This window comes from Pundamilia nyererei, unplaced genomic scaffold (genome assembly GCF_000239375.1).
Source record: "Pundamilia nyererei isolate P.nyererei 1_Seehausen unplaced genomic scaffold, PunNye1.0 scaffold00010, whole genome shotgun sequence".
Taxonomy (NCBI): Eukaryota; Metazoa; Chordata; class Actinopteri; order Cichliformes; family Cichlidae; genus Pundamilia; species Pundamilia nyererei.
Window position 1 is genome coordinate 3256008 of NW_005187411.1, and position 25075 is coordinate 3281082.

Below are 25075 nucleotides of genomic sequence, written 5' to 3' on the forward strand. Positions count from 1 at the left end.
GTTTACACATGAATTTGAGTTCCTCTTTTTTAATCATGTCAGAAAAACCGGAATGCGTATGAATTGCTTTGTATGACGTGACTCTTGGTTTGATATTCTGATGTATCGCTAATTCTTCGACATCTGTGGAAGCCATATGAAAGTTTAAACAGTGCAGGCACTGATCTAATATAAAGTGACATTTCCTAAAGAGTGACAATAAGTCTGCATCAATAGTTACAACGAAACTGAAACAGCTATAAACACATTCAGACAGGTGCACAAAGGCACCCATCATTCTTCACAAGCTTGTTGCTTTGGAAACCGCTCACAAAAGGGAGCAAGCAATCAGCAGGTCAAAGTTCAGTGGGTCACGCTGCAATGGTGTGTTGGGGGTGAAAAATCTGCAAGGAAAAACGATGTCATTAATTTTAGTCAAAGCACATTGCTGCAAGTTAGAAATGCAACTACAAGTTTCTTCAGAGATCGGTTTGTGAACACTTCTTTAGGAATAACTAAGCTCGCATGGAACTCCAAGGAGCATCCACGTGACTTTTATGATCAACACGAAGTTTATAAAGCTTTATACTCCTTACAATGTAGAGAGAGGGTGCTGGTTCTCTGCAAACTGTCTGTTAACGGAAACTACAGAACAGCTCGTGTTCTGAACAAGAGATCTTAAACAAGCATGTCAGGCATCACATGACAGCCCTGGCTGCAGGGTTTGCATGCTATCTAAAGAGCAAGCTACCTTGTTTCTGTTACTGCTACAGCAGCAATCAGCTGAAGTAAATCTTGTCAGCTGGATCGTTTAATTGCAGAAACTATAAATACCTCTTTCTGACTAATGTTCACCAGTTTGCAGCACATACCCACACAGTCCTTTAAAACATTACATGTTGTTATTTATGGCTCCAGGATGAGGAGCGGTTCTGCTTGGTTGGGAAACTTTGGGTGGACTTATAACCTATTAGTTACATGGATAGTATCACTCGTACGACTCAGATGACACTATGACACGCAATTAACATCGATATGAATCACAAACAAGTCTGTCTACCTGTTCCCACTCTGCAAAACCTTTTGTTACCATACCAACTGTAATAACAGGTACACTGGCATTGGCGTCTGTTTGAGGGTGGAGTAAACATTGTTGCCTGCCCAGAAGCCAGACCACGGAGAACCTGCATGGAATGGCCCTGGACTGACAGTGCTCGGTCAGTAAGTCACAGATGATGTATTTTTCCAAAGCAGCAGCTGTCACTTAATGTCAGAGCTATTATTTATTTTTATTTTTTTTACATCAAAGCTGCTCTTCAATGCAGGTTCTTGAGGCAAATTAGTTTCAATGGGGCTCCAGTCCTATTCAATACACCTCATATGCCTATTCCAGTGGGAAACTAAAGCCCTGTGTTTTGCAATAAATCAACTTTACTTTGTCTTCCCAGTCCCCCAATTTTCAGTCATCCATGTCAACCAGAAGAGGGGGTATTTTACGGTAAGCCCGGGCCCCCCCTGTCCTGACAGGGGTAGTAAATTGATAGCAGTGCTAGTGGAGCTGAGTCAACAAGCAGCAAGATGAGGGAGATATTTTTTAGGGGGGGAGGGTGGCTGGAGAAGAACCTTATCCTGCTCCTCTGGGCTGCTGGGAAGCAAGAAGGGAAATCCGGGCAACTGGAAGATGTTGCTGTAACCTCCAACGCCATGTGTGCGTCACAGAGAAAGAGAAGCTGCATTCGATGTACATCACTTCCTCACTGCCAAAGTTTCCCTGCTCGCAGTCTCTGAGAGGAGTTTGCTCTAACACAAGAAATGATGTGGCATGAAAGGGAAGCAACCAGTTAAATTACCCTTAAGAGGGGAAGAAGAGAGTTTCTTAATATTTAAAAAGAAAAGGGCGGTAAAGGGTGGAGACAAGGAGGGAAAACATTAAGTGAGTCACATTTCCAATAAAGCTTTGATCTTTTTCTGCATTCCTGTGTTATTCCACCTTTGTCGACCTTCCTGCACACAAATTCTCACTGCTAAACTCCAAACATCACTGAACAAAAAGGAAAAAAATTTTCCCCTGTCAATTTTTCATCTCTTCTCTCCCGCCCACCCTGGCCTTGGACTTGGGTTCTTCACTACATGTTAGTTCATTGCCTGAGCAGACCGGTTTGCTCAGTTTTACAATAGGACCCGGGCTCAAAGGCTGGCTGGCATACAAAGGCTCTGCTTCTTTACTGAGTGCTGCAAAGAAACTGAAGGAGGGTATTGTTTGAACACTGCAAGCCCCTGCATTACATCAGCTAGAAGTGCATTAAAAAAAAATGAGTGCATGCACAGTGAGCATGAAATCACACACGCTGCACATATGTCACAATAATAGATGCCAGCATGTATCCATGCAAGTTGCAAATATACAATATCTGTTTTCTGTCTTTCCCTGCTTAGCTTCCTCACACTTGGAGCCATGCAACAAACAATGACTGAATGAGGCCCTGCTAAAGTGGGTCGCCAACCCTATTTATGTGATGTGTGCCCTCACTTCCTTTCAAGAGTGCACATTTTTTCACAATGATTGAAAGGTTAAAGAGTGGGGTTTTACAGCTTTTCCTCTGGAGACTTTGGTCCACATTTTAAATTGTGTTGCGCCTTATCTCATAAGGAAAAACCAGAGATATGTTTGTTTGGACTCCAGAGGAACTTTTTTCCCCCATAGCCCCCCCTTTGAGCTTTCAGTTTAAGCTCTGTGTGTGAGTGAGCGTGTGTGCCTGTGGGTGGGTGTGTGTGCAACACAACAATGATATCTTGTACTGCTATGCATGTACATTTTGGCCTGTCTGTGTTTTGGCTTAATAACACGACATGCAATTCAAAAGGAGCTTGTCTATCTTTGTGACTGCACACACACAGTACCACTGTGAGCGCCCACATTTAAGACACTGCATCCATTCTGTGCTTGTTCACTGAGCGGCAGTAATAAGCGGGAAAAGAGAACAGATAAAATCCTTCAAACAAAAAGTAATCCTATTTTTGCTGATTGAATATGATAGAGATAATCAGTTACCTGTTGAATTGGCAGTAATTCAGTTTTTCCCTTCATGTATCTAATGTAGGCAAATATGTGGTTTTGTGGTAACGCTAAAGGGAGCCACTAAAATCAGCCATCTGCACTTCATAGTGTATTTTATCGCCGCTCAGCCTGAGGCAATGTTCACTGATACAACTCCTTTTTTCAAGTTGACAGACTTAACAATAGCAGGCATGCAGGACTTATGTTAGACACACAACCCTTGCCTTTCCCCCCCACCTCTCTGATGCACTAGGTCTTCTTTTCTTTTCCCTTTTCCCCCCTTCTTTTCTCCCCAAACGACTACAGGAAATATCAGTGAGGAGGGATATCAGAAATCCTCCCCTTTGAGAAATATCTTTTCATTAGATGAAAAGGAAGAAGAAGGAGGCTTTGGAGCCTCAGCCAAGAGGATCAAGGTGCAAAGACGCAATGAGCCATATAATTAAAGAGCAGCGCACATAAAAACCCGAATCCTTTTCTCGGGTTTAAAGAAATACCTTTTCCTCCTTCCAGGGTTTTGGTAAAACTGCAAAGTGCAGTTTTGAAAGACAGCATTCAGTGACAGTCGATAAACTGTCCTATCATCCCATCCCATCCATTGAAATTCTTCTCCTTAAGTTAAGTCTGTGAAGGAGGAATTCTGCATCCATGGCGACCGGACTATAGTTTGCATAGAAATGAGAAGTATTAATGAAAGAGGTGGTGACAAGAACACACACACACACACACACACACACACGCTTTTCTCTGTTTCTGGTTTGCCAGAAAGCACAAACATTCCCACGTGACGGTGGAGTTTGCTCCCTCCCTCACTGAATGCGCTCAGTAGCGCGCTGGTGCACCTTCACGCGCACACGTCCTCGGAGTCGCTCGGGACTTGCAAAGTCTAGTTTGACTCAACTTTCCACCTTAAAGACTTTGTTCAAAGGAACTCAAACTCAGATGAATACGGTGTTTTTTTTTTATTATATATTTTTTCAGTTTCCGCAAAGGAAGGAGGGAGTGACCGTACTGTTGCCCTTCTTCTTCTTCTTCTTCTTCCACTTCAAATGGGACTTACATGCGCGCGTGTAACTTTGCCTCACTTTTCTCTTCACTGACTGTCGGACCCGCTTCGCCCGAAACATGCCGGAGCGAATAAGCGTTTCGGACTTTGTGATCCTGACAAACGAGGATTTGTCTTCTCCGGGGACTTCAACGTTTCAGTCTAAAATGAGCGACTGTCGGAGCACAGTTTCAGCCGTGGAGGAGGTGAGAGTTGTGGAAGGGGGAGGTGTGTGCAGAAGACATACACCTTTGTTGTTTACCTGACGTTTTACCCCTACCCGTAGCTTGTGTGTTTTTTTTTGTTTTTTTTTTTAACTCAAGCTTTAATTTTCTTTTTGTAACACAGTTTGCACGTGAGCACAGGTTTCAGCAGTAAACTTGCGGTCTTTCACGGACCGGTAATTTATTTCCAAAAGGTATAGAACCTACAAATGCAAAGTGCTGTGGCTTTGTGTCGGAAAAAGCGGGACTGTCAGTGTATTCATTTTGGAATTTCATGGTTCCCAGTTTAGGACATGGGAGTAGGTTATGTTTTCTGAAATGTGCAAATTGATGGGTGCTGCACTTGTACAGGACAGGCTTAGAGTGCGTATATGATCTGTTCAGTATAAACCCCAGTGTCTGATTCAGCAAATAAGTGAAGGTTACATGAGGTTACAGTGTTTATGTCGTCGGTCTAGTGGGAGTCAGAGTGGTGGGACACTAACAGAACACACACGACACAGAAACATGCCTGAGTCACACAGAGTGATGGATTGTGTTTGTAAGGGTAAGCATGCACACATGCCCATAGCTGCAAGCAAGTCTGTCTGCATGCCCCTATTCATAACTAGTACTTTGAAGACTTGTTTAAGGCTTCTCTGTGTGCACATTGGTGTTTTGTTTGAAATGTCTTCTCTCAAAGCTCCTCGCGCAAACGAGGAAGCAGAGGGAGCCCACTATGAACTTGGCCATAAAACAAATATTCCAAATGTGCATGTCAATACTTCCTTGTCTGTATTCTTTGTGACTAAACTTTGTGGATCAGGGTTCTGCTGCGGTCCATATGGATTTGTGTTTTTGGTTAGAGTCACATCAGTCTGAGTCACTGCTCCTAGCCTGGATATCTTGATGCCCACCTCTAATAAGAGGAAACCTCACCATAGCCTGAGAGAGATGAAGGATCTTCTTTAGGAGTTCCTTGGCTTGAAAGTGAGACTAAGTGGAGACTTTAGAATAAAGAAGAGCATTTTAAACAGCTGTGTGATGCATTTAACTTGGGCTCATGTCCTTATTTATCAGCATGACACGCTGGAAAATACATGGCTGGAATTGCTGTTTAGGGAGGGTCACGCTGGAATTCTACACATGTGAACACAACCAGATGTAAGGGCAGTTATTTCTTTTCATAGATGCTCAGATTATAGTTATCATGTTCAGTCAGCTCATCCAGGACTAGGTTGATTAGTGGCAGGAGTAAACCACAAGAAGAAAAGCAGAAGTCAACAGTTTCACTTTCTTTAGCAATAGGCAACAGTAGGTCATGTCATTCCCAGACATGCTTTTAAGAATCAATCTAATCTTGATCAATTGGTTGATGTGTTGAAATGTTAACACTTTGTAACTTTTCCCAGTGATAAGTGTAATCATCATGCCAAACTGAATGTGGTGATTACAGATCATATATCAGTCAAGTCATCCAATGTTAAAGTCTACTCACACACCCGTACAGTGGGAATGCACAGCCATAGATAATGAAGCAAAGTAACTGTAAGTGACACTGCATTATATCAACATGAGTACACATGCATTGTTGGTCTATTTCAGCTGAATGGTGGGTTGTCTCTAAAGTTTTTGCGCGCTCTTTCTCACATTTAGTTCATCAAAAGCAACCTGTTTCACTGACCTGCCTCAGCTTGTTTCCACTGTTTATTGCCATCTGCCAACCAACTCACCAGAGGAAACTCCAGCAACTCCCATCTCCAGTCTCCTCTAAATCACTTTCCCACTTCTTGACTATGGCGTCACATAACGGAACACACCCGCACCGCCTTTTAATTAATGAACTAACATTTAGGGAGTGGACCCGACCGGGAAGGCCTGTGGTTTGTAAACAACACCGTCCGATGAGGCAGAGTGTCTGTTAAGTCTAGATTGCTGGCTCATTAAAGCTATTTCTGGTGACGTGTAGGTGGAGTGTCGTAAGTGTAGTTCATTTAAACCAGGGCCCGCGAGAGGAGCATAAACAATATGTAGCTTCAAATAGTTTGGGCTTTGAAGAGTTATCGTTCAAATACAATGAAGGCATTTTAATGTCTGTTTCATGTCTTTGTTATGCAATGTTTGTTTTTTTAGTCTCACAGTGAAAACCTGTTGTTTCAACGCAGACAGTGACAGGTGAAATGCATATTGTGACATCATTTGGGACTGTACACGACAGTGAAACGCAGACTATCATATGCTGGGTGAAGGCTTACTCATCTGTTTTGGCTTTGTCACACATCGTGAGAAAATTAAACCAACGCAGTTTCTCAATGTATTTTCTGAAAAGTGTACCAATACACTTGCTGGCACTTTATTAGATACACCTTTCTAGTATTAGATTGAATCCCATTCAGGAGTGTCTTAATTCACTGTGGCATCGATTCTACAAGTTACTGGAAACATTCCTCAGAGATTTTGTCTATATTACCACCACAACATCGTAGTTTTTTTTACAGATTTGTTGGCTGCATGTCCACGGTGTTCATCTCTGTTTTACCACACCTTGAAGTTGCTCTGTGGGATTAAGATCTGGTAACTGTGGAGGCCCTTTAAGCGTCACAATCAAAAAAGCATTTTGATATGATTTGAGTATTGTGAGGTGGCACGCTATCCTGCTGGAAGCAGGCATCAGAAGATGGATACACTGTGGTGATAAAGGAGTGGACATGGTCAGCATTGCTGAGCATTGTTTAAATGCCAAAGGATACTTTGGCATTTAAACAATGCTCAGTTGGTAGTAAGGGGGAGAATATAGGTCAAAAAATATCTACCACACCGTTACACTGCCAAAGACTTGAAGTGTTGATACAAGACAGGATGGATCCATGCTTGCATGTTCAGACCCCACTATTCACATTTCATAGCCAAAATCAAGACTCATCAGACCAGGAAATTTTTTTTCCAGTCTTGTGTTGTCCGGTTTTGATGAAACCGTGTGAAATTGTAACCTCAGTTTGCTGTTCTTAGCTGACAGGAGTGGCACCCGGTGTGGTCTTCTGCTGTTGTTGCCCATCTGTTTCAAGTTTCAACATGCTGGGCATTTTTAGATGCTCTTCTGCTTACTTGGCTAAAAGGAATGGTTATTTGAATTAAATTTGCCTTCCTATCTCATTGAAGCAGTCAGTCTGACATCAACGAGGCATTTTCACCCAGAGAACAGCTGCTCATTGAATGTTGGTTGGTGATGATTGTCGTATGGGTGGGAAAATCACAGTAGATCAACAGTTTTGAATTAGCCAGACCAGGCACCAGCAATTAAGCAAAGTTCACATGAACTTAAATCAGTTTTCTTCCCCATTCTGGTGCTCAGTTTGAACTTAAGCAGGTCATGTTAATGATGTCTACATCCCTAAATGGACTAGGTTGCTGCCATGTAATTGTTGGTTTTAGATATGTGTATAGACAAGGAGACGAACTGGCGTAGCAAACAAACTGATGTAACGGAGAATTCAGTAAGCATACTTTTTGCTGTAAATGTTGAGTTACTGCAAGTGCAAACATCCTTATCTCTTCCTGATTTCTCTTTCTTTGCAGTCTCTGGAGACAGACCACATAGCACTGCAGAGGATGAAGAAAACAATCAAAGCTATACACACTTCTGGAATCTGTAAGTGCCAGCGTGTCACATGCAATTCTCATTCACTCAGTAGATTATGAGTTAAAGAAAACAATTCTACCTGCACTTATTACTTAGAAAAGTCCCCTTAGTTCTCTTTTTTTTGTACATGAAAAAGGTGATACCGGAGAAAATGCAACAGAAGCACAATAAATTAGCTTACACAAGCTGTAGTTGCACATAAGTTTGTATTTAAAGTGCTACAGTGCAAAAGGGAGCAACAGAAATGGGAAGAAAGTGGGGTAATTTAAAAACAAAATCCCCAGATAATGATTTCCATCTATACAGAAAGTAAAATAGCCCATCTCTCGCTAGCCAGCTGTCAAGTAAAGGTCAACCTCTATTTTGACTGTATGATCTGCTTTGTGCATAGGGGAGCCTTCAGTTCAATTCAGTTTTATTTATGCAGCGCCACGACAACAGTCACAACAACATTTCCTTACGTTGTAAGGTAAAAACCCTACAATATTAGAAAGAAACCCCAACAAACACGTGATCCCTTAAGGGTGAGCACCTGGCGACAGTGGGAAGGAAAAACTCCCCTTTAACAGGAAGAAAACTTCCAATAGAGCAAGGCTCAGTGAGGGGCAGGTATCTACCACAAGCAGCTGGGGGGCGAAGGGGAAAAAGAAAAGAGCAGTGACACACTATGAGAGAAAGAACCAGAGTTTAATAATTACTAATGACCCTTAACATAATTTCTGCTATGGATGACGTCATCCGACTTGTGTTTAAGAGTGAGGCCCCCTATTCTGGCACCCAGGGATGATGTTTATTTAAACAACACACTCTATTGTTATGGACTGTGTATGCGTTGGATTCTGTGTTTAAAGTAAATGGCTTTGGTGGTTTCGGCAACTACAAGGCGCCCTCTTCATTGACCTCAGTATCCACAAGGTCACCAAGTGAGCGCTTTCTGAGTTTGTGTGTGTGTGTGTGTGTGTGTTGTGTAGATTTATGTCACTGTAGCTTGCCACAGAGCTGTCAGATGTGGGCATGAATAACACATTAATGCTCACCTCAAAAATGTGTTGGAGAAACAGAGAAAATGCTTAACATGTCCCGAGTTTGTTTTTCTAAAGTTGCTTGCAAGCCTTGCTTCCCATTTTAAGGCATCGGCTTGTACTTTTTAGTAAAATGAGTCAGCAGGCTAGCTGCACAGAGTTAGGCAACCAGATGTATTCAGCTGTGCTATAGCATCTATAAAGAAATATTTTATTATTGTTTGCTTTGTCTAGTTTTTGTCTCTCTAAGTGGAATCATTACGGTTAGTTCCAGTAATCCGAGGCTGGGAGGCCCTTCCCTTTCACTCATTATGCTATTGAACCTATTTAACAGTCCTGATGTTAGTTGTGGACCAACAGTGTGACTCACAATGATAAAAAGCCTGACTCCCACCCCTCCCCCGTGCTGGTTTGATGCTCTGTTACTGTGTCACGTATTTGCAAATTAAGAGATTCTTTTATTTCTTTCTCTATTCCCATAAGTACTCAGCAGCACTTGTTTATGCCAAGATGCTGTGGCCTGTGAGTCTGTGTGTGTTCTAGTAGAGCAGTGAAAAAGCAGAGTTGCCCCGGTGGTATCTGGCAGTTAAAGGTCAGCTGTAACGTCATCCTTTGAGCTGTGCAGCGAGCGACTCAGCTGTTTGTTATTTAATAGTTGCACGTATGTTTATTGTAATAATTTTTCTTTTCAGCGGCCATGCAGCCACAACCTCTGCAGTTTTCATGCAAACCCCTAGATCTCATCTCCTCCATCCCGCAGTTTGTCTGCATTCCTTCCTTAATTCACAATTTTTCTGTCAGACAAAATGTTCCATTTCTGCTTTTCAGCCAGTGTTAGCCCGTCTCCCATCTGCAGTCAGTTTACCATTTTATATTTGTCTTGAAGTGGAAGTGGAGCAGAAACTTGCTGTGCTTCCTCCCCATGTCTACTTCTGTCTGTTTAGTCAGCTCTGGGTGCCTCTACAGATGTCAGGTCCACGTAATAAGGAGCCCATATTTGTTGATTTACATCCAAGATTTCCTAGCTTGCATTATAACGTGTGTTTGTTCATCCTCTTTCAAAAAAACCTGTAGAATGAAACCTTGTTTTATACTACGTAAGCAAAAGTCGTGCCCAGATTCTTCTCCATCAGCACTTGTTCATAAATATTCAACAGACCGAGAGTTTACAAAAGTTAAGAAAGGGACCTATAAGCCTCTTGGACAAACATGAATTTCCATATGTTCTACTCCTCCTCCTCCACTGGGTGTAAACCAGTGCTAATTTGTCCCACATGCTCACCTTGTTAAACTATTCCCAAGACAACAAGTCAGTCTGCCTTTGTCAGATTTTCTGTGCCTGTAAATTACTCTGAGTCACTCCTTACGGTCTGTATCAATACTTACTCTGTGTGTTGTTTTTCAGCACATGTGGACAGCAAGGAGCAGTATATTGAGCTGCTGGAGAACTTGGGAAATAGCCACCTGACTCAGGACAACAATGAAGTCTCCACAGGGTTCCTCAACTTGGCTGTGTTCACCAGAGAGGTCACATCCCTCTTCAAAAATCTGGTGGGTTAAAAAGGACAAAAGATGGGAATACAAGGGAAAGGAGACATTTGCTTAAATTCTGCTGCTTTTACTAGAGTTAAAATCATTTACACTAGGTGCATAGAACTAGGACTAAGGAAGACATGGCTCTAATATACACAAATATTTATATAATCAGAGAATTTTCAAAGGAAATGTGCCAAATTTCCATATGTGTGCTCACATACTTACATGTTGCATGAACGAAGGTGGTTTTTAACAGCTGAATACTTGGGCTTTTTGTTTGAGGCAGTCCAGAACCCTCCCTCTGATAGTTTCTTTGGTGATGATAATTCATCCCAGACCTCTACGTGTGAGTCAGCACACACACACACACACACACTTAACATGTGTCTGTCAGGGCCTCACAGGGGCGACTACAGCTTACAGATGTTAAAGGAAGTGGGCCCAAAAGCCTAAAAGGAGGGTGATTTAAGGAGTCGTACTGCAAAAAACTGCCTGAGCATGTCCCTTAATGCCTCGTTTGAGTGTTAGTGTACGTGCCCCACTGTCTCAGTGTGGGTATAAACATGAATCCATTGATCCATGTCATCTGTCCATTTGTTGACATTGGAAGCCGGAATTTCCCTGTGTAAGAACTCTATGTGTTATCTATCAGTTACCCCAGTGTTTGGCTGCCAACCAAAACAAACTTGCCACTCTTCAGGCTGCTGTGTCAATATATCAAGGTTAGCTCTACAGTCGGCTCAAGGATGTGGTTGCACATTAGTTATGTTAAGAGCAGGGTTCGGCTTGGTTGTAATTCACCAGAAGCCATAAAAATAAAATCTAGATGATAGTTATCTGGGGATGTGTATCGGTGAGTCATGATGAATGTATGTTGCCATGCATGCCAAAATACTCATGTGATGTACTTAGATGGAGGAACTGGTTGTATTACAGTAAAAGCGACTTGTTGGGGTTATACAGGTTGTTTTGTGATTCATTCTTCCCAAATCCACAATGGCGTTAATCTAAACCTCATCCAAATCTCAAATGAATCTCACTTTACTTTATACAAACACTTCATCCAGAGTCATTGCATCATCCTCCAACTTGGATTCGAGCATTGTAGTGGTGCAGTGTTTTGTTTTTGATGACTCGTTAGTTCAGAATAACAATATCACCGTGCTTGTGAGTTATCAATTTCTCATTCCCAGAAATGCTCGTACAGACAGTCAGAGTGCGTAAAACTCACTGTGGGTGCATCTGTTTCTGCTTATACTACAGCAGCTAAAGGTCATCTGTGGCATTTTACGAAAGATTTTTCCATTCTTCACTGATTTTTTTTTCTTTTTGTTCTCTTACATGCTTCAGGTACAAAACCTTAACAACATCATGGCGTTTCCTCTGGAAAATGTGCTGAAGTCTGAGCTTCGAGACAGCAGATTGGTGAGTCTGGATTTTATTACTTACGGTATAAATGAAATTCTCATTTAAATACTGCAACCTAAACTGGTTCACGTGTGATAAAGTTTTATCGTTATTGTTTACCTAGCAACAGATATGTGGATTGTAATCCCTTTTTTGAAAAAAGAAATGCACATTTTTGTCAAATATGTGAGGATAGCTCAATATTATAAAATAGAAAAAGATGTTTAGATGTTACAGTTCACACAGAAATCTTCAGATGAGCCAACCGAAAGCCTCGTGATGACTTTATATAGTCAAGATGCAGTGCTTTGTATGTGAGGAGGTTCTGTTTGTGTATGGGATATCACTGTCTGGAAGAATGATTCAACTATTGCAGCGTAAACTTTATTTTAGGGCAGATTTCCTCTGGCAGAAGTTGTAGTCACTTAAATGTTGACCCCACTAAAGTATTCTTTAATATAAGATTATTTATCCAAATGAAATAGTAAGAGTTTGCTACGTTCCAGCACAGAACTTACCCGTCTTGTCAAGTATTTAACCTTTTGATTTGCCATGCTAACACACTAGTGAATAATAACTAGCCAGTGCTTCTGCAATCTCCCATCTCTGCCCTGTCTTTTAAACAGCTGACTCTGCAACTGAATATTGCTTCATTATAACTGTGAAAGAAGGCACAATGCCCCTGAAATCCTGTTCATCCAGATAGCAGACTAGTCGACTAATTGCATCACAGTGTGTTACCTGTCTCGCTCCACCCGCTTGAGCAATAACCAGGAAGAGCTGTAAAGTACAGTTATTACTGTGTGTAATGCAATGGGGATATATTATTAATCGTTTTCTCTCCTCTCCCCTCAAACAGGAGCTCAAGAAACACATGGAGAAGAGCTGGAAGGATTATGATGTAAAAATGTAATTATCCATACTCTGTCCATACTGTTACTTCACATTCATCTGTAAGAGTCAGACTGCAGTTCTTCATCATTGGCTCATTGTTTTCCTGAGAGTAAACAACCTTTTAAAAGCTGCACTGTAGATATGATGTAGTAATGCCATAGCCTCATGTGACATTTTGATTTGTGCGATGATAACGGCGCCGTGAAATGAAAATGTTTGTATGTCAGAGGCTGTAATTGTATCTGGCTTGCTCATAATGCCAATGCAAGACGGTAATCTTGGAGTGCAGCCTCATGCCTTTTTAATAGGATGGCTAATCCACGTATAGCCCTCTGTGTCCTTGTCCTCTGCATTGCAGCAACTTCAGCAAAAGTAACGTTTGTTTCACATTAATTAACTCCAGCTCTATTGCCTCTTCATATGCAGTTTTAGTTGCCATTGTCTGATGTTAGCAGATAAACACGATATATACACTCATTTACAGCAAGTGTTTTTCTAGTGAATTTGCAAAATAATGCAGACACGAGGGTTCACAAAGTGTAAATGCTCATAAATTCATAGCCACTTGCACAGGCCTCACATTGATGCATGACAGAAATATAGATGAAGATGGTGACGAATGTGTTTGTTTCAAAAGCTTCATGTATTATATTTCCTTCTCATGTGGGGTTTAGGAATTTGTGTGGCAGCACAAGTTAATAAGATAATGATTCATATCCCAAGGTCATTTCCAGTTACTTTAAAAAGAAATCAAGCCGAAGCATTTGCACTTTACAGCCGTTATTTGATTTCAATCCAGCTCTGGTTCAAAGTGTTTTATAATGCTGTAAGGAGATTAAATTTCATCTAACTTCCTCGCTCGACATGAGAAAGGGAAGCATGATGGTGGAGTTTGTGATGGAATAAAAGCTGCACATGTTCATACAGATGGAGCTGATCAGATTTAGCTTTTGTGACAAACATCGTGTGTGCAAGTAAAGACGGAAAACCTTCTTTATGTCTTCTTTTCATTCTTTCTTCCATTCCCTTCCCCCCTCCAGAGTGAAGCTAGAGAAGGAGAGGAGGGAAAAGAACAGGCAGCTGGGACTGATCAGGACAGAGGGATCAGATGGAGCAGAGGACATGGAGAGAGAGAGACGGATCTTCCAGCTGCAAATGTGTGAGGTGGGGAATTGGTGCCAGTCAAAATACCATACTCCAGACTCCGTTGGCATATCTGAGCTGGGCTTCATTTACTTTACCAGGGTGGTCTGCTTATGTGGATTACATATTCTATTCATGGTGGACTGGTGGTCACTCCTTTTTGTGTCTCTTCAATCCAATTCCTTTGATGGAAAAATATATTTCATTAGACTTAAACATGAGCATAGTTATTGAGTCTCAAAACTGAATTTCAGAATAGGTGGTGTCCTATAGATTAGCATACAAAGAAAATTCAGAAGCAGGTAATTGTGCATCATCATGCATAATCAATCACCAGATTGGGGGAAATGGGTGAAAAATGCACTTGTGGTGTAGTCCTAACTGAGTTTGGTGGTGCACATGCAGCTGGAGAAAAGCCTGAGGAAAAGAAATAGTCTTATCTTGACTGAGACTCAAGGGTGGAATTTAAGCTACTGAAAAACGGTAGCGTCATGCTTCGCTGCATGTTTTTACAGACCCATCGGTCCTTTCTATGGAGAGTGGTTTCAGAGGTGTTTTTAACTGTCTGCGTTTATTCTTTTAGTACCTTTTGAAGATCCAGGAGCTGAAGGTGCGTCAGGGTCCTGATCTTCTCCAGAGCCTCATCAAATATTTCCAGGCTCAGCTGAGGTCAGTATCTCAGCTGGCATCTACTTTCACAGATATGTTGAGTTTTAAGGGATTCTGCACAGCAGTCGGTCTTTGCAAAGCCTGTTGCGGTTCTTGTTAACCATTTACACTTTTTATTCCTACCTAGGCTTTTTTTTTTTTAATGTGGGAGTGAAACTGTTGTTACAGTTACAGCATGTGGTGTTTTAGTTGGTGTGAAATCAGATGTTTAAACTAAAGTAGCTTGTCTCAGCATTTCTTCTTTTTCTGATCTCAGTTTCTTTCAGGATGGGCTGAAGGCTGCAGAGAATCTCTCTCCCTTTATCGAGAAGCTTGCTTCATCTATTCACACGGTACACATGAAAGCTGCTCTTGTGTTTTTCACTCCTCCTGGATTATATGCATGTTTTTTCTTACCCAGTGTTGCTGTAATTTTAAAAGAATATTTGATTGCACTAAGAAGTCAAAATATGCACATACCCCACATATTGATGCTATCATTCTAACAGACTACTTTTCTTCATTCATTTATGTTTGGGAGGAAAATACTGTGCACATATAGAATTTTACAGTAAAACCCTGTGTTATGTTTCAGCATCTACTTTTTCAATGTTGGTCTTTCGCAACAGCCAACCCCCTCTTCACTGAATCCACAAGCAGCGACTGTTTAAAGGAGTCTCTTCCCAGAAATGCTTGCCCTGGTTTCCAATAGATGGAAATGAATGTATCATTCATTTTCATACTTTCCTTAGTACACATCTATTTCTCCAACCGCTTTAACTGGGTTTCTGCCTGCGCACTATTTGCCGTGCTCCATTTTTCTGGTTGGAGCTGCTGGAAACAGACTGTTAACTGTGATACTGGAAACGTTAGAGGTTTTTCTGGTTCTTCATGGGCAGAACACAGAGCCGTTCAGACATGCCAGACCTCAGTCTCGGGAAAGAAATTCAGATAGAATCTGTGTCATGGTTCTCCAGGAAAACAAAATACTTAAACTTCCCAGTTAAACTGGCCTGTGTTGCTTGTGAGTGTGGTCATTCTGCTTCTTAATTCAAAATGAAAAACCTCAGAAGACTACACACCCAAATACTGAACTCTGTTCTAGATCATTTAGATCGTTACACAAAGCTGTGTGTTGTCTTTCCACACCCAGAACAAATGAAAAAAGAAAAACATGTATGTGATCAAGTGAACATATTCTCTTCTTCCAACTTTTTTTCTTCTTTTTTTAGTAAAACTATTTTCATGGTGTGTTTTGTAGGTTCGCCTAGACCAAGATGAAGAGGTAAAACAACTCACACAGTTGAGGGATTCTCTTAGATCACTTCTACAAGTGGAGGGCAAAGAGGTATGTTTATTTATGTTAGTCTTTATTTATGTCTGGTAAGTTAGCTTACTGTAGACCTTTTAATTTGTCTGTGTAAAACCAATATCAGCGCTATAAAAAGCCCAGGTGCACTGGCTTTAAGTTTCCTGCTGATTACAACAGTAGTGTTTTGCCACCGTTGTTATTGTATTGCTTTGAATTTTTATAATCTGGACAACTGGTTTGAAGCTTTAAAGTTAAATCCTTAAATCACTGTTTATATTCCAGGAGTACCTCAACAGGAAAAACTCTGGCAATGGGTATAGCATTCACCAACCGCAGGGAAACAAGAAGTACGGAACGGAGAAATCCGGTTTCCTGCTTAAGAAGAGTGACGGGTGTGTAAAGGCATTAGCTGGTGTCATGTATGAAGTTGGAACACAAGCATTTTGCAGGAATCGCAAGTACATACAGAATAAGAAGAATGGGGTAAACGGTGCTCACTAACATTGTAAAAGACAGAAATGATCTCAGCTGGGTGAAAATTAAGTAAGTATGGCACAGAGAAAGAAAGGCTAATGCAAACTTTATCTGCCCCAGCTGGTCTTCATTATTGTGAGATGAACATTCAAGCAGGGGCCCCTCCTGTGGAACTTATTGGCAGACTGGCTAGCTAGCTGATCCAACATTTGCGTCATGCGCATGCACGAACAGACACACACACACAGTCCTAGATTAGTGTGTGATAAAGAGAGGGGATGTGGTTCAGTAGGGCAAATAGGAGGCTTTGGGGGAGTAAAATTTTCTCAGGCCACTGACAAAAAACAGAACATGTGCTTTAGCAGTTTTACCTGATTCAATCAAGATGACGAAAACAGTACTGTGAATAGGAATAATCTGGGCCAGCAGAGTGTATCTAATGGTATCTGTTAACACGCCTTCAACTAAAGCAACGCAAAAAACAAAAAAAAAAGTAAAAAAAAAAATCAAGGAATTGAATGGTTTTTTTTAATAATAATTGGCCTTTTCCCTCTTCATTTGTGTTTCATCTCAAAGGATAAGGAAGGTTTGGCAGAAGAGAAAGTGTGGAGTCAAATTCGGCTGCCTGACCATTTCCCACAGTACGGTGAGGACTCATGATTGATACTGTGCTTTTAGACAATAAATGCCACATGAGGTAAACTGTCAGCAGGGAATACAGCAAATATGTGAGCAAATACATACTGATACAAATGTGTTGGTCTTCAGATCAATCGACCCCCAGCCAAACTGAACCTGCTGACCTGCCAGGTGCGACCGAACCCCGAGGACAGGAGGACCTTTGACCTTGTCACTCGTAGGTTTATTTTTAACTTTTGACCTTCAAGCTTTCCCCTCAACATATGATCATTACAGACTGTAAACAGTCATCTGCAGCACAGATGACTTGGAAACTTGCCTCTTTGGTCCTCACATTTGAAATCAGGATCTGAGACATTTAATTTTGGTGTAAATGGCAGACATTCCCAGTGATTAATATGAAGTGCTGCGCGGTAAAACAGAGGTGGTTGTGTGCTTCACGCTTGTTTTATGCCATGTCTAGTTGCGCAAGCTTTATATTGACTGTTGTCTTTCAAGCCTCTCTGCTCCAATTTCTACTGTGTAATTTAGTTTTCAAGATAATATTTAACTTTTGTTTTTTCCCTCTCGATAGATAACCGGACATATCATTTCCAGGCAGAAGACGAGCAGGAATGTTTGATGTAAGCTTTGAAAGTCCTGTAGGCTGCACGCTGGTATTTTTGTCTGTTTTCTCATTATAAAGCAAGTTGTTGCATGCCATACCCTTTTTATGTCAGTGGAGTTATGTATAAGAAAGAATCTTTACAATGTACACATGAACAGCCAGGACTCCAGTCAGAGACAATAAATCGTTCCTGTAAGGAAAGGGTTAAACATGTTTTCATGAAACAAGAAACGCTATAATTTGACGGCTCATGCAGTAAAGAACAAGCTGAGCTGACAATTTACAAAAAGTAAGACAAACTAAATGATGCAGAAAGACTGTTTGAGTCTGACAGAAACCTAGTCTCTTCTGGGTGGGAATTTTCTTGGTAGCCACAGGCAGCAAGCAGGGGAACTTTGTGTGTTCTGATGTGGTTTTGGATGGGATTGCAAGTGGGGTTCTTCGTCCGCTGTCCTTCCCTTCTGTGTGGGCCTAAAGGCAGTTTCTTTGATGTGATGAGCTATGTAAGTTTAGGGGTGCAATAACAAATGGTTTAAATGGAAAAGTACCCGAGCTTCAGAAATGATAGATGTGAGAATCACTAACTCATATTTCTATATTACTCATAATTCAACAACAAAAAACATGCATAAAAAATAGTTTAGCATTTTTTGATGTTTTAATGAAAGAGTCTTCTCGTTTCCCATGGTGTCGCTGACTCTCTGTGGTTTAAACTTCAAAATGAATTGTTACAATATATGAAATTTAATAACAATGTTCTAAATGTATATCGTTTGCACTTTAGTTGGGTGTCCGTGCTGCAGAACAGTAAGGAGGAGGCCCTGAACACAGCGCTGGGTGGGGATCAGCTTCACCTCCAGGACAGTGGGCTTCAGGAACTTTCCAAAGCCATTATTGCTGAGCTGCGACACATGCCTGGCAATGAGGCCTGTGCAGACTGTGGAGCTCCAGGTTGGCCAGTCATTCTTATATATGGTTACAGAAGTACAAGCATGCAATTACATTTGTTTTATGAGCATAATGAATAATCACCAGCTGTGTCTCGCAGATCCAACATGGCTGTCGACCAATCTGGGCATCCTGACGTGTATTGAGTGCTCCGGCATCCACAGAGAGCTAGGGGTCCACTACTCCAGGATCCAGTCCCTCACTCTGGACCTACTGAGCACCTCCGAACTACTGGTACTAAATAGACACATGGGAACAGACAGACATTATGCAACAATGTGCTATTCTTTGAAATGTCTTCATGTCACATATTTGTGGATGTATTGTGTGTCACTCCAGCTGGCCGTCAGTATTGGCAACACTCGATTCAATGACATCATGGAGGCAGGGCTTCCAAATGACTCGGTCAAACCATTTCCACAAAGTGACATGTGAGTCTGATTTAGAATTTAAGTGATCATGAAAATGAGTTATAAATACACACTTTCTTTGACATTAAGAATGGCTTCAACAATGCCAGCTTATTAGTTTATATTATTGAATTGCATTTGCTTAACAACCAGGAATGCCAGGAAGGAATACATTGTGGCAAAGTACGCTGAGCGTCGCTACGTCCTACGCAGAGAAGAAGCAAATCCTAGCCTGCTTTATGAAGCCGTGAGGAGCCGTGACCTCGCTTTGCTTCTGCAGCTCTATGCTGAGAGAGCAGATCTGGCCAAACCACTCACACTCCCCGAAGGACAGGTAAAGATAACTTAAAGCCACAAGTGGATTTCCACACATTCATTTCCTCCAGAAAGCTGCCCTGTTAGGGTGGGGAAAGCTTGTAATAAACCTTTATTACGCAGTGACAGATTTAAACTTTTGACATTCCTGCAAATGATGTGTGTTTAGTTTGAATGACAGCTACATCCTGACCGGGTCGTCCATCCAGTTTGTTTACAGGTTTAAAGGGAGAGGTTTTAAAATGCTGCTTTGTTGTTTTTACTTTAGAAAAGTTGACAGAAATAAAGACAGAAATCCACCTAATTTTTACAAAAATATATCTATATGACACAGTGTTCATATAATGCAAGTAAACAGTTGCAGTATTTGAAATATATTTATGGGTGGGTCATGAGAGGCCCGCCCATCTCTTTTGACCTTTAATTTAGTCTTTACCCTCCTCTGTTGTCTCTCTCCAACGCCTCGCCTTCAAGTCTTTAATCATATTCTGCCCTCCTGTTATGGACTTCCTAGTCAGCGCATGTGCGCGCGTGCATGTGTGTGTGCTTGTTTGTGTTGGTTGGCTTTCATTTATTATTTCAGCTCTTAGTTCAGAGCTCATGTCTCTGGAGAACAAATAAGCCAGGCTCATTGAATTATGCAGGCTCTTCTGTCTTTCTTCTGCCCCTCCTGTTTGCCCTTCATATAAACAGATAAGGCCTGAAGCTTTTAGCAGTTTTTAACACAACAACATGAAACAGTTGTTGCATGGTCAACCTCTGACTTAAGCTTTAGTGTTATCATATTTGTAAGACTGATTTTTAACATAATGTGCAGCCACTTCAGGTGATTGACTGAAGTAGCTATGCAAAAAAATATGAAAACAATATGTAGTACAGATGGAAGATCTCTTTAAATGTCACCAATTTGACTTTATCTTTGCTTTCCATTAAGGGACTCAAGGAGACAGCGCTCCATCTTGCTGTGCGTCTGGAGGAAAAAAGCTCTCTGGCACTTGTGGATTTCCTTTGTCAGAACAGGTCAGACATTGATATGTAGCATGTTTTACTTACTTTGCATGGACAGTTTGGTTTTTGCTTTAGTACAGTTTTATGCCATCTATCAAATCTATACATTCATCTTACAGTAACTGTCTGGAGAAGAGAACCGCAGAGGGGAACACGGCCCTTCACTACAGCGTCTTGTATCATAAGCCTGAATCTCTTAAGTTACTCCTCAAAGCGAAGGCAGCGCTTCAAACGGGTACATTTTACTCTGTTAATTGTATTTCTCTTTTGCATAGTGTCACAAGTAGAAAGCCGCTATTTTTTCTTTCTCCTGTAGTGAACTCGGCGGGAGAGACGGCCTTGGATACTGCCAGGAGATTGCAGCATAAACAGTGTGTCGAGCTGGTGAGATCTCACTTCCCCTTTAGCTTTTAAAGTTTTTAATTCATAATACTCAGAACACACACTGGCAGGAAGTAAGTTCAGCTGAGGAATCAAGTTGCAACATTATAATACCTACCAGAAATCCAACTCCAGAAGCAAAATGACCCAATTTCCACAGCTGGAAACACTACCTTGAAATAACTCCCTGTGCAGCAGAGCTCAGCTAGGGAACCCTATCCTCATTGGATCCCAGTGTGTATCATTCATAAACTGGTTTTATTTTCTTACCGGCCATCTGCCCTGCTGAATCAGACCTGCCTTGAGTAACATCCTGTTTGATTGTGAGAAATCTTAGAAAAGAATCCTTTGTGGAACAATAAAAAAAAAAAAAAGTTAGACAAGTAAACTACAAAATTCTTGCGTTGCATAATCGGCTGTACAACTTTTAGCTTGCAATGACACACGACTGTTTATGTGGAAGGATGTAGACAGACTCTTTGGACTTTTGGTTTCACTTTGGTGAAAAATGTTGACCCTAGAGTCAAACTTCCCCTTCATGCCTTTTTTCCTGCTAGCTGTATTTTTTGTCTTTAACATAACAGCTAACAAAAGATTGCAACGTTTACTATTATTAGTAGTAAAAACAAACAAACAAAACTACATTACAGCAAAACGTTAACAAGCAAAATAAAGAGAAGACAACAATCAAGTCAGCATAGGAGTGAAATAAATTAGGTTTGATATGACAAAGTTAACCGATCAAATAAAGTCGTGTGTACTAAGATAGTTAAATATTCTTTTTGTGCTCTTTTGTGTTTTTTAGTTGGAGCTGGCGCAGAGTGGGAAGTTTAACTCTCAGATACACGTAGAGTTCATGTGGGAGACACAGTCTCAGGAATTCTATGACAGTGAAGATGACCTGGATGAGAGGGTAAATGCCACACACACTAACCACAGTCATTACTGACTTTACCTTTAAGTCAAAGCTTGGCCTTTTTCCTTTCATTTTACATTATCCATTTTGGAAAGTTTATAAATAAAATTAAACGAAGAAAGATGAGGCGGCGCTATAGAAATTAATGTTTTGTTTATTATCTTTTAACTCCAGGTGAGCCCATTACCCAAAAGCCGGTCTCCTCTGTCATCAAATGGAGGTGGTGGACACTGGAGTGTCAGTTCTTCCGCTGCTAGTACAAGTAGCAGACCTTGTCAGGCTTACGAGAATATAGAATTTCTATATAAAAATCCACCAGTCAATAGCGCCCCCTCTGGAGCTTCAATGCCTCCGCCACTGCCAGCTAAATCCATCCAAAGAGGTAAACTACGTTATACAGATTCTCTAGATTAAAAATAAATGAATGAGTTATTTAAGCCAATGCTAGTTTTATCAATTTACATTGTTGCTCTTGTTCTTCTTCTTTTGCCCTCCACAGGCCGCTCAGACCCACAGATCTCAGCCACATCGCATGAAGGAAACCAAATTCCACGACGCTGCTCGAACCCGTCCTATCACTCATCCAGTCCCCAGATGCAGGCACGACAGAGTCCTCCTTCAGGAAATACAGAAAACCAAGGCCAAGCTGGGAGACCCCCTAGGTCTCCAAATGGACAAGCAAGCCTGCTCAGGGCGCATAGGCAGACATGGGATGGTCATCTTGGTTTGAGTTCTGGATCTCAAAGTGGTGCCACATCAGGTTTTTCTCAGAATCACATAGGGCCTGTCAGGTGAGGAAGAAGAATGTGAATCTAGCTCCTGCTGTTTTAATACTACACAGTTTAGTATAATTTAATCTTGTTATTTCTGGGTTATTTTTCCAGTTCGGAGAAGACCACGTCATACCGCCGCACGAGCAGTGGAGGAGGCAGCCAGGGAAAGTGTAGCGTTTTGTCTTCGGCCTGTGTGGGCAGCCAGGAGGATCTGTACTCCACCCCAGGAGGGAATAGTAAAGCCCTTACCCCAGCTACTGCTCCAGTCCCCGCCCCTTCGTCCTCACCTGATTTGACCTGTATCCCACGACCTCGCAGGAATGCTATGGTACAAACGACAAAGACACCTTTTTGTATTATTTTTTAAATAAGTTCAAGTTCTCTATGTCACACGCTTCCATTTCAGGAGTTTTTCACTGGGGAAAAAAACGCTTAAGAGATTTCACAGTCAGTGTATGAATTTGCTGGTGGCACACTGAGAAGCATAGCTTACAGAAGCATATGTCTTTTCCAGGTTTCTAACAGCAGGCCACATCAGAAGCGCGTCAAGGCTTTGGTGGACTGCCGAGCTGTCAGTTCTGAGCAGCTCGCCTTTTTCAAAGATGAAATTATTGTGGTCACAGCCACTAATGACCCCCACTGGTGGGTAAGTGTAACTACAGATTCATTACAACCTATTTCCCACTCAGTAGCAGCTTTCTGCATGAAGGCCCAGCCATCAGTCTAAGATAACCTTGTTTATTCACCCACTACACACTTTTTCTGTCAGTAGTCAATCCAACAGTTATTACTATTTGGCATTTTTGTGGATTTGTATATTTATACACTCAGAGTAAAGTACAGTAAAATAAATTACCAAAGTTATAAAAGTTAAAATAAATGGACTGGAAATAGTACATAGAGGGATTTGATTGACAGACATATATTTTTCCTAACAGACTGGTCACATAGAGGGGGATCCATCCAGGAGTGGGGCCTTTCCTGTAAACTATGTACACAAACTAACAGACTGAAGAGGGAACACAGTATTCTTCAAAATGGCAAAATCAACCATTTGATCCTTGGAAGTTGATCATCACAAGTTGGAATTTATCCAGGAGTGGACTGTATTATTTTTCTTGGATACAACTGGAACTGACAACATTCCCACATAACGATTTCTTGGCAAAGGGATATGTGAACATTGCGACTTTAGGATTTTAAACATTTAGTCATCCCTAGAAGGCAATAACAAGAACTGAAAGCTTTCATGCCACCCTTTCTAAAACCCTAAACAGCTATTAAAAGGAACGTGTTGTGCATTTATTGTCCAATGTTCATTTGACCATTAATTATATATTTGTATAGCAAATGCTGAAGTTGCTTATGCTGATCTAGGACTTGTACATAGAGGCAATATTTACTTGTAGGGCAGAAACCCTGTAAGGCACTTTAAACTCTGAAGGAGTCTTCAGAAAAGCTGGCACAGCTGTAAGTGTGTACATAGCCAGCTACTGAATCGGGATGTAGCTTCCCCCCCTTTTCCTTTGTTCTTAATGGAAACCGTTGAACTGTTTGGAATCGCAGTATACTGTGACTTGGATATAAGGTTCAAACCTGCTCAGTGTCTCAGTGCCGCCTGCCCGGGAACCTGCCAGCCAGTCTGCCTCCTGCAGGCGTCTGGACACCCCAAGGAGAGATCAGAAACTTTAGCCCAGCCGTGTTGACTCTCTGCATAGCTCTCTGGCGGCATGGAGAGCAGAGGATCCGGTTTCTTTTGGCTGTAGGCACTATTCTCTGGAGAACATGAAATAACGATGGTGTTAAGAAAAAAAAAAAAAGACTTCTGTACTACCAGAAAATGGCACTTTAAGAGGGCTTGTTAAGATTAGCACCCTACTGCAGTAATTTGTTCAGTGAACACATCTTTTCATACACACACAGTGGCCTTCAGGATCCTTTAGGAATGAAAGGATAGGAAAGCAGAGAATGGGAGAGCTTTCACTGCCAGACGTAAATCTTCAAATCTAACACATTTCACAGAATTTAACCCACAACTTCTTGTACATACGTGTCTGAAATGTCTATATATGTGCACTCATCCAGAGTATATAACACCATTTTTACATTTTATGTATCATAAAGGATTATATCATTACAGATAATCTTACTTCATGTCACGAATTTGATGTCCTCTCATTTGACATATTTTGTCTTCTGGTGTTTTGTTAGTTGTTAAATGACTGTGGATGGGAGCGGATGGACACAGATGCATAATGTATTCATAAAAGCATTCTTTCTCATTAAACTAAAAACTTGTCACAGTTTCTTCTAGCAAATAAATCATGAGAGAAGCAGGTTATCAAAGATGACAACAGTTTACTGCATCTGTAAGTAGGAACTAGCAGATTAGCTAATTTCATTGCGTGTATTTGACACATACACATTAAACTTCTTTAACTCCTGTGATGTTTTTTATACTTTTACATAAGGTCAGATATTTAGGTACCAGGGATGTCATCTACTAATCAGAAGGTTGGTGGTTCGATCCCTGGCTGATTGAGTTATTGTGCCAAACTGTTACTGGGCGAGATTCTGAAGCCCGATTCGCTCTGGATGTGTTAATCAGTGTGCGAGTGATATAAGACACGAGTTGCATAAAGTACTTTGAGTGCTTAAGTGAAGTAGGGAAGTGCTATATACAAACCAGTCCATTTATTTCAGCACATTATTAAAAG

General features: G+C 41.2%; 1 protein-coding gene across 1 annotated transcript; it reads left to right on the top strand.

Annotated features, from left to right (window-relative positions):
- The first annotated feature begins 3859 nt into the window (after positions 1 to 3859).
- Positions 3860 to 24804, top strand: asap3 (ArfGAP with SH3 domain, ankyrin repeat and PH domain 3). Its single transcript, XM_005723839.1, has 26 exons — positions 3860 to 4288; positions 7862 to 7934; positions 10353 to 10498; positions 11834 to 11908; positions 12750 to 12799; positions 13825 to 13948; positions 14511 to 14596; positions 14853 to 14928; positions 15837 to 15923; positions 16170 to 16279; positions 16938 to 17007; positions 17130 to 17217; positions 17575 to 17623; positions 18392 to 18558; positions 18656 to 18789; positions 18895 to 18986; positions 19119 to 19299; positions 20215 to 20300; positions 20408 to 20523; positions 20605 to 20672; positions 21475 to 21582; positions 21760 to 21967; positions 22085 to 22376; positions 22470 to 22686; positions 22873 to 23004; positions 23297 to 24804. Exons 1-26 carry the CDS (start codon positions 4163 to 4165, stop codon positions 23369 to 23371), a joined length of 3036 nt encoding a protein of 1011 aa, XP_005723896.1. The 5' UTR covers positions 3860 to 4162; the 3' UTR covers positions 23372 to 24804.
- The last annotated feature ends 271 nt before the right edge of the window (positions 24805 to 25075 follow it).